Source organism: Octodon degus, unplaced genomic scaffold (genome assembly GCF_000260255.1).
Source record: "Octodon degus isolate 3935 unplaced genomic scaffold, OctDeg1.0 scaffold00144, whole genome shotgun sequence".
Lineage (NCBI taxonomy): Eukaryota > Metazoa > Chordata > Mammalia > Rodentia > Octodontidae > Octodon > Octodon degus.
This window is the reverse complement of record NW_004524720.1, coordinates 3,781,032-3,790,946: the sequence shown is the minus strand read 5'-3', so window position 1 is coordinate 3,790,946 and position 9,915 is coordinate 3,781,032. Positions and strand designations below refer to the sequence as shown.

General features: G+C 40.3%; 1 protein-coding gene across 5 annotated transcripts in view; it reads right to left on the bottom strand.

Moving 5' to 3' along the window:
* Nucleotides 1-9,915, bottom strand: part of Itgb1 (integrin subunit beta 1) — a 53,517-nt gene that overhangs the window by 3,346 nt on the left and 40,256 nt on the right. For 4 of the 5 annotated variants that reach the window (XM_023701905.1, XM_023701906.1, XM_023701903.1 and 1 more), the window contains 2 exons: nucleotides 3,986-4,152; nucleotides 2,885-2,965 (listed from right to left, as the gene is read on the bottom strand). In XM_023701905.1, the coding sequence (XP_023557673.1) occupies nucleotides 2,891-2,965; nucleotides 3,986-4,152 (242 nt within the window). In that variant the 3' untranslated portion in view covers nucleotides 2,885-2,890. The remainder of the gene's footprint in view (nucleotides 1-2,884; nucleotides 2,966-3,985; nucleotides 4,153-9,915) is intronic. The other variant, XM_023701904.1, reaches the window with a different exon arrangement.

The following is a 9,915-nucleotide window of genomic DNA, read 5'->3' as shown; positions in this document are numbered from 1 at the left end:
TGTATCAGGTATATTGTACATAACTGAGCGATTGGGAATTCATATTTATATTTACCTAATAGCAGAGGAGACAGACTAGTTTTTTCATCCTACCTTATATTTATAAATTAATAATCTTATTTTTTATATTTGCCTACCTGTTAATTGTATCTGTCAGAATAATTATAGTGGGTGTTAATAATGTAGTAAATTAACTGGCCATATCAGAAAAATACTTAACTAATTTCTGTTAGTTGTACTGCAATTTTTCTTGAGAAAACACCTGACTATGACCTACAGCCTTAATTTTTTTTGGCAGGGGGGCTGGTACTGGGGATTGAACTCGGGACCCTGCATTCGCCGGAGAGGCACTTATTCCACTGAGCTATCTCCCTGGTCCTATAGCCATAAATTTACCCAGGCTTTCTAGAGTGCTCATCTAGCATGTAGGAGGTACTTGATTCAATCCCTATTACTTGGTTTTTTCTGAACCAGAAACTGAACTCAGGACTGTGCACTTGCCACTTGAGCCACTCAGCTATATCCTCGGCCCTATATTTATTTATTGAATTCTATGATATGCTTATTTTGGCTGAAGAAACTAGCTAAAAATAAAGTTAACTACATAAAGATAGGCATATACAATAATCATTTATTGTTAATTTCCTTGAAAGTATAATGAAACACAAAGCAGGGGTGAAATCTTCACCTCAATAAAACAAGGAGAGGGGTGGAAAGATGGCTCAGTAGAATAAGTGCTTCCCTGGCAAGCACAAGGATCTTGAGTTCAATCCCCCATTCCGCCAAAAAAAGAAAGAAATTTTTCTCTCATGTGAAAAGTAACAATAGTAAATGGCCAATATTTGCATGTTTTGACCCATAAATTAAAACAAAAAGTCCCTATCATTTCATTGGCTAATCGATTTTCCTTTAAAAGCGACTTTTGTGAAGTATTGGGTGAGCAAGATAAGAAGGGCAAGGGATATAGCTTAGTGGTGCGGCAGCTGCCCGACAAGCGTGAAGTCCCAAGTTTGATTCCCAGTACCAGCAACAAAAAAAGACCAAGTGGCATATCTTGGATTAATATGAATGCACCAACCTATCCCATAGATGAATCTGACTGTAATTTTCTGCCAAAAAATTTTGACTTTGAATAAAATTTGCTTAGAAATGATAAAGATCTAGCAGATCATGGTTCCTAGTACTACAGATACTTCCTAAATCCTTTAGAAATACTCCACACTCTTGGACTTTCAGCTTCTGTCCTCTTTGCTCCCCCACTGCTGGGGATGCAGCCCAGAGCCTCACGCATGCCACGAACGCTGTCCCACTGAGCTGCATCACTAACCCTGCTGGTATCATTTCGTAAGTACGCTCCCAATACAAAAGGTAACCCTAACTGCAGTGCGGACTTCTAAATACTGGAGCAAATCCCCACTACAAGGTATGCCACAGCACTCAGTGCTCCCGAGTTGCAACAAACTGTCAAAGAGCTGCAACTCTCTAGAATGAGGAAGGGTGACAGTCAGCTGATGACCAGAGTCTCACATGGACACGGGCCTGGAGCACAGCTGTTTGGGTCTGGACCTCAGTTCTCGCACTAACTAGTCCTGTGTGCGTGGTCAAAGTACCTAACCTTTCTGCGCCTGTTCTCTTGTGTGTGACAAAACAGTGCCTATTTCTCACTATTAGCATGAAATAGACTTGATATTTAGAGAGACTAAATATCGAGAACTGTGCCTGAGACAGAGCACTGTGCAAACTTAAGACTTTACAACTGCAATAATTATAACAAGACCTGGCATTATCTACACAATAAGGCAGGAAGTGAGAAGAACTGAATCCTTCAGATTTTACTATAGTGAATCCATAAGGAAAAGAGTAATCTGTTTTCTTTTTGGTACTGGGAATCGAATTCAGGATCTTGCACTTGCCAGCCAGGCGCTTATACCACTGAGCTATCTCCCTGATTCAAGAAAATAATCTTTTAACAAGAGTTTTAGGGGCTTGCATGATTACACTAAACTAGGATGCTAATGCTTCAAACTCAGGTGTGAACAATTTGAAACTATGTAAGAAGGAATTCTGTCCACTACTGATAAAACATCATGCAGGTAGCACATAGCAAAATAAGCTACGCAAACTGGAAAAAAAAGGATAACTAACCCTTACTATAACTGTGAAAGTTTCAACTAGGTTTTTACTTAAAACTGTACAAGACTTTTCTTCATCAAGACGTCATGATTTAAGGAACTTTCGATCTTAATTAAGATTTGAAAGTTACAGTATTCATTATCTAACAAGAAATGCACATACAGACAGTCCTGGCTTTCAGTGAAACTTCAAATTACAAACAAGAACTAAAGAATCTCAAAATCTTTTAACTGTACCAAGATATACCGCATTACATTTACTTTTCTATTTTGCCATTTATAGTTCCCGTGCAGTTTTTCCTGTTCCACCATAAACATATGCATCATGACCTACAGACACATTAGGACAGCACCACCTAAGGTGCAGGACTCATGTGGGTGACACCACTCAGGCCCAGGGCTGCGGTGGTGATCAGAGCTCACCACAGAGTCCCTCTGCCGGAGCCAGCCACACACGGCAGTGACTGTGCCCCTTGGCTTATGGAAAACCTAGCTCCGACCTAGCCTGCGCTGCCTGCAGAGCAGTCTCTTCGTGAGGGCACAGCTGTCGCCTCTAGACCACACAACTTAAAGTCCTTCTAAACGCTAAGTTAACACACAGAAAGAAAAGCCATCAAGTAGCCATGTAAATAAAGCCAGAGTTTTAAAAAACAGCAACAGTGATAAGCACACGGTGCAAAAATTAAAGAAGGAATACAAATAAATAAAAATAAAGCCCCCATGCAAAGGCAGAAAGTGAAAGAAATACGAACGGCCACTTAGAGACCAGCTTTACGTCCATAGTTTGGGTTCTTGAAATTATTAATAGGACTCTTGTAAATCGGATTTTCTTGCTAAAGTAAAAGAAACAGTTGCTAATGATTTGATCAGAAATAAAAGTGACATTTATAGTGTTAAAGCACTATAAAGGGAATCTTTACTATTTCGATACACACAAAATTCATGTTTTTAAAAACCCAGGCAAAATGTAGTAAAAACAGAGGACTAAATTTCACTCGGCTAAAACACACTTAAGACTGTCATCACCTTCTTGAACCAAAAGATAAATACATGCATACCAACCATTCAGCCACCCACCTCTGATTCCTATGTGCAAGCATTCCTTATTTAAAATACTACTTAAAACTTTCTGTTAACTTTTTTTTTTTTTTTTACAAAAGTTAAGCAAGGTTGAGATTTTCACTGAGTATGACAGATCTTTTTATACCACAAGTATAAAATGAATTCGATGACTTTTCAAATGTACAAACACAACTACGCTTAAGATCACGCCAGGACGGCCCTTGTACCACTTTTCTGGCCTACACATTCCCCAGCTCCGGGCCCCAGCAAGCAGATCTAAATTCTATGGCTGTAGCTACAGCTTTGCCAGGATATCCTAAAAATGGTACTATACTATACATAGCCTTTGAATCTGGCTACTTTTTGCTGAAGGCTTTTTGGTTTAGGGGTGGACTTCCAAATGCCTATCCTGCTACCTGGATAATGGTACTTGGGGTTCTGGTTTATGTCATCAAAGTCAAAAGAGTATCTTCATGATCAAAGCTTTTAAAAGAACTAAAGTACTGGCCACTGTAACCGGACCATACATTCTCATGTTTTGTTTCACCAAGTTACATTAAGGATCTTTTCTGGTTTTTGCTAAGCACAGTTTCTTCAAATAATGAACTGCTAGGGAACGTAGTATCTAAAGGTAAATGTCAAACCAATGTATACAAAAGGCCAGCATATAAAAAGTTAGCACTGCCAACCATCAAGGAAATGCAAATAAAGATTATTGGTCTTACTGTTAATGAACAAGAGTTATATCTATTTTACAAATCACCTCACTTTTTTGATGTTTTGCAACTTACCGTGTCCCATTTGGCATTCATTTTCTCCTTTTCAAATTTAGCAAATTCCCTTCTGTCATGAATTATCATCAAAAGCTTCCAAATCAGCAGTAATGCCAGGCCAATAAGAACAATTCCAGCAACCACACCGGCAACAATTGGAATGATGTCTGGGCCAGTGGGACAATCTGCAGAATGAGAAGGTAAATAGTAAGGAGGCAGAGACTGAAAAGTGTAGTGTCCACACAGAGACACAATGAGTGGAGCAGTGTCTCATTAACAATTTTAAAATGTCATTTATGATAGCATCAGAAATCATCAAAACTTACACATAACTCTAATCTCCAATATATGTAAGGTTTTACACATTAAAAAATTATTAAACAATGATAAAATCAACTGAAGACCTGAATAAATGGAGAGATTCCATGTCCATGAATTAGAAGATTTAATACTGTCGATGTGTCAGTTCACCCCAGTATAATTTACTTAATGTACGAGCTGGGGATGTAGCTCAGTGGCACACAGCCTGCCTGGCAAGCTCCACTGGGGGCGGGGTGGGGGGGATTATATACAACACACATATATATAGTAATACCTATTATAATCTTGAAAGGACTTTTATAAACCAGCAAGCCAATTCTAAAACTGATACACAAGCAGAGAAACAGAAATACTGGCATAAAAACACAAACTGACCAGAATAAAGAGCATTAAGGAAGAGATACATCAGCAGCTAGCTGTTCTTCATAAAGGTGCTAACAACTCACACTGAAGAAGTTTCTTGAATAGATGTGCTGAGAAAACTGGATATCTATATGCAGAAGAATGGAACTCGCTACCTGTATCTCACTACGTAAAAGAATTAGTCAAAATGGACTGAAGATTTAAATGTAAGACCTGAAACTGTGGCACGACCAGGCAAAAGCCACGGGAGACATGCTGCAGAACACTGAATGGAGAGGAGTTTTGGGGGGAGAAATCTCAAAAGGAGAGGAAACAAAAGCAAAATTAGACAAGATCACATCAAACTGAAAAGCTTCTATATAGCAAAGCTCAGCCTCAGTAGAGAGACAATCTTCAGAAACTTAAGATAATAAATGATCAAAAGTTGCAATAAATATTTTTAAATACTTTTAAATATTTTTAAAAACTGTATTACGTAAAAGGAGGACACACTGCCATTACTTCCCCTGAAAATGCTACACACGCGCGCACACTCACACACACACACACACTTTGAACACAACAACCCTGTTATTCTTGCCATTTTTATAAGCTGTTCTGTGAGGCCCTTTCAGTGAGCACCTCCAGCGGTGCTCAGTTGGCTTCCTAAATGTCCACGGTAGATTACAGCATTTACCTCTAATGGTCACTCTGATTGGAGAACAGCCAGAAGTTCTGTGGTACCAGATGCGGTGAGTAAGGTGGACAAGGGGAGAACTGTGGCATTCTGCCAAGCCTGCCTTTCAGCCGGACAGCACTGGTAACAGCGTTCACCACGTTTTGGGAAGTGTGTTCAAAGAGGAATGTTTTAGGGGAGATGAATGATAAGGTGTCTTACAGAAATACAGTTTCATTTAGACACACCCATATGTCTTGACTACCCCTTGTATCTATATAATAGGAAAGAATATTTGTGAACTATGTAAAAAGGGGTTAGTGGCTAGACTATACATTGAAAATAGACATTTCTCAAAAGAAGATACAAAAATAATCACAGTACTTTGAAAAAACAAAATCTGAACACCAATCATCAAAAAAATGTAAATCAATACCAGAATGAGACGTCACCTCAACCTGCTAACAGTGGCTCTAATCAAAAGCACAAAGATAGAGGCACTACAAAAAGGGAACCCTCGAGTACTGTTGGTAGGACCGGTGTGGAGGTGCGGGGTTCCAAGTATGTTCCTGGTGTGTTCAAGTTCCTACATTCAACTGCCATCACTGCAAAAATCCTGTTCATTATAGCCAAGAACTAGAATCCACTGAAGGGGCCACCAACGGATGAATGGATAAAGGAAATCTGATGCACAATAAACACACAATGGAATAGTGCTCAGCCACACACAAAAACAAAATCCTCTCATTCGCAACCATATGGGAGGAACTGAAATGAACCAGATGCAAGACAATTACAATACGATTTCACGCACACATGGAAAATTTTTAAAAAGCTAATCTCACGAAAGTTGAGAAGAGAGAGGTGGGTGCGTCTGACTATGGGTTCTAAGTTACAGTGAGACAGAAGCAAGAAGCTCCAGTGGGTGCTTGTTTACACAGGAGTGACTACAGATCCACAAGTTTCAAAAAGCTACAAGAAAGATTTCAAATGTTTCCACTACAGAGAAATAACTGTGTGAGCAGGTATGTATAACTCGATTTACACAATGCAAACTGCATCCAGCAAAACACCATTAATGTGTGCAACTTTTTTGTTTTTATACATCCATTAAGATATGAATTTGGAATTGGGCATGGTGGTGCACACCTTTAATCCCACTACCACTCAGAAGGATAAGCCAGGAGGCTTGCTGAGTTTGAGGCCAGCCTGGGCTACACAGTGAGTTTAAGGCCAGCCTGAACTGCATAACAGGACCCTGTCTCAAAAGACAAAAAAAAAAAAAAAAAACTAATTTGGCGCAAAACTCATAGCAGTCTTCCTGTCTCAACCTCTCTAGTTCTGGGATTACAGGACTGTGACATCACACCCAGGAAAATATTAGTTTAAATTTTTAAAAAGACTATAAAGCCACAAGGCAGTGTGGTATGGTCAATGTAGAAACACACAGGTTAATGGAATAGAACATGCAGAAAAAAGCCTGCATAGCATAAGGTTGCCTAACTTCCAACAAAGAATAAAGGAACATCATCAACAAATGGTACTGCAACTAAAAGATACACATGTACAAAATCAAAAGCACTAGAAACTAACTCCACACTAAGATGAACTCCAATTAGTTACAGGGCTAACTATAAACAGAAACTGTAAAACTTCTAGAAGAAAACACAGGAGAAAAACCTTCACAACTTTGAGTTAGGGAAAATGGTTCTTAAGATGCAACAGGAAGTTCAGGGCTCTTCCTGTCAGAGGGATTCTGCATACTGCCCGGGCTTGGCGACGCAGACTCTTCCGCCATATGTCACACTGCCCCACCACGCTACATCAGCGTGGCACACCACCTGGCACACCCACCAAACACCACGTATTTTGTTGTTTGCACTGACTTGTGGTTGAAGAACAACAGCCAGTGCCCACCTGCAGACTGCCCCGCACCCCTGAAGACCCTCACAGAGGCTTTCGGACACTAAAGCTTCACCCCGTATCACTCATCGCAGATGACCTAAGATCGCAATGGATGAAAGGTCTAAATATTAACATAGAAACATTTACTCTGCCAGAAAATAAAATAGTTTTAAAACTCTTGAAGACATAAGCATAGTCAAGGACCATCTGAACATAAACTTGATAGAATAAGAAATGACATCAAAAATCAACAAATGATTATATCAAATTAAAAAGTTTCAGAGCAAAGGAAATAACTGGCAGAATGAAGAGACAATCTATAGAATAAAAAAAAAAAAAATGTCAGCTACACCTCAGAGGACTAATATCCAGGAAATGTAAAGAACTCGAAAATTAAGTGTCTCCAAAATAAAAAAAGATCCAAATAAAAATGGGCAAGTGGGGCTGGGGAGATAGCTTGGCAGTATAAGCACCTGCCTGGCAAGCACAAGGTTCCAAGTTCAATCCCCAATAGCAAATGCTGTGCTGCCCCCAACCAGGAACAGGGTGTGGTGGTGCAGGCCTGTAATCCTAGCACTACGGGAGGCTGAGACAGGAGGATCACTATGAGTTTGAACTGCATAGCAGGACCCTGTATCAGTAAATAAATAGGGTCAACCAAATAGCTCAGCAGATTAAAGCACCTGCTTAGGCAGATACAGGGGCCAGGAGTTCAGTCCAGGCCTGTCGTACCAGCCCCACCCCTGGGGTGCAAAGAGACTGCGATCAAAACTGGGCTGAGGCTGGGGGGTGGGGGGGTGCCTGTAATCCCAGCACTTGTGAAGCTGTAAACAGGAGGATCGTTACAAGGCCAATCTACACAGTGAGCAGAGACCCTGTAGAGCCTGTCCTAAATACAAAAAATGAATAAATAAAATGTTTTTTTAAAAAGTAGGCAAGTGAAATTAGTAGGCACAGGCCGGCCAGATAGCTCTGCGGACTAAAGCATCTGCTTAGTCAGACTCAGTAAGCTGGGTTCAATCTCCAGCATGCCAAGCCAGCCTATCCCAAGGGCACACTAAGACAGCAATTGAGACTGGGCGTGGTGGTGCGTGCCTATAATCCCAGCACTTGGGAGGTCAAAAACAGGAGGATCACTATGAGTCTGATGTACATAACGAGACCTTGTAGACCTTCTACTAAAATACATAAAAAATTAAAAAAAAAAAAAAAAAAGAATAGGCACTTCTTAGAGGAAGTACAGATAGCCAGTAAATACGTGAAAAAATGTGTAACACCACTGGCCATTAGAGGAAGGCAAATTAAAACAATACTCAACGGGCTGGCAAGATCCCTCAGCAGATTAAAGCACCTGCTTACGCAAGCTTATGCAAGCACAGGGACTGAGTTCTGATCCCCACAGCATGCCAGCTGGCCCCGCCTCCAGGGCGGGCTGAGCAGGCCAGAGTCTAGGCATAGCGGCAGATGCCTGTGATCCCAGCGCTGAGGGGGCTGAAAGCAGGAGGATCACCAGGAGTCCAAGCTGCATAGTGAGACCCTGTAACAACCAAATACATTAAAAAATAAAAATTTAAAAAAGTGATAGCTTTAAAAAAAAAAAAAAAGAAAAGAAAAACTCAAATTCTACCTTACTGCAGAAAGAATGGCTACCATCAAGAAATCAAATAATGTTTGCAAGGCTGCAGGAAAAAAGGATGCCTTCTCTATTGTTGGTGGGAATGCAACCTGGTACAACTACTATGGAAACCAGCATGGACATTTCACAAATAACTGCAACTAGAAATTCCACTGAACCCAGCTATTCCCCACCTAGGGAGCTTCGTGTGGAAACTACAGACACCATGTTACGGAACTACCTGCACAGCCATGTTTACAGTAGAGCATGACAGCTAATTCCTGGAGGTGGCCTGCATGTCCAAGAACAGATGAATGGATGGGAAAGATGGAGTGCTTATGAAGCACAGAGTACCATTCTGCTAACAAGAAGGATAAATTTGTTTGTAGAAAAATTGGTGCACCTTGCTACCATAATAGTAAGTAAAGTAATTGAGACACACAAGTTTTTATGTTTTCTCTTACATGAGAAACCTAACCTATACATAAGCTAAAGAGCAGCCAGATAATAGGAAATAGGAAGATGCATTTTCTTTGCAAATGAGAAACAGTTGGCTAAGAGACTGCCAAAAAGATACAACAGTAAAATTAAGATCTGCACAGCAAAAACTTGGTTAGTTGTACTTTATCAAAATTAAAACTTTCAGGGCCAAGGAGGTGGCTCAGTAGTAGAGGACTCACTTAGCATGCACAAGCCCCCGGGTTTGAGTCCTGGTGCCACAAAAATAAATAAAAGACTAAAAAGATGAAAAGACAAAGCACACACTGGGAAATAATTGCAAATACCTGTCTGACAATGTAAAACAGTATGCAGACTTTAGAAAAGTTTCTTATAAAAGTTAAATATATGCTATGTGTGCCGTCATATTTGAGAACCGACAGAGTAGACACAAAAAACTTCAAAGGTTTACAAAAAAGCTATCAGAAGAACCAAGATAAAAAGTGTTTTATCTTCTGAGAGGTTGAAAAACTTGCAACACTTAGCAATACCTCTGAACAGCCAGGACTGGTAGTGTGCATGCCTGTAATCCCGGAAACTGGGAGGCTGAGGCAAGAGAGCTACAGTGAGATGGAAGTCAGCCTGGGCTAC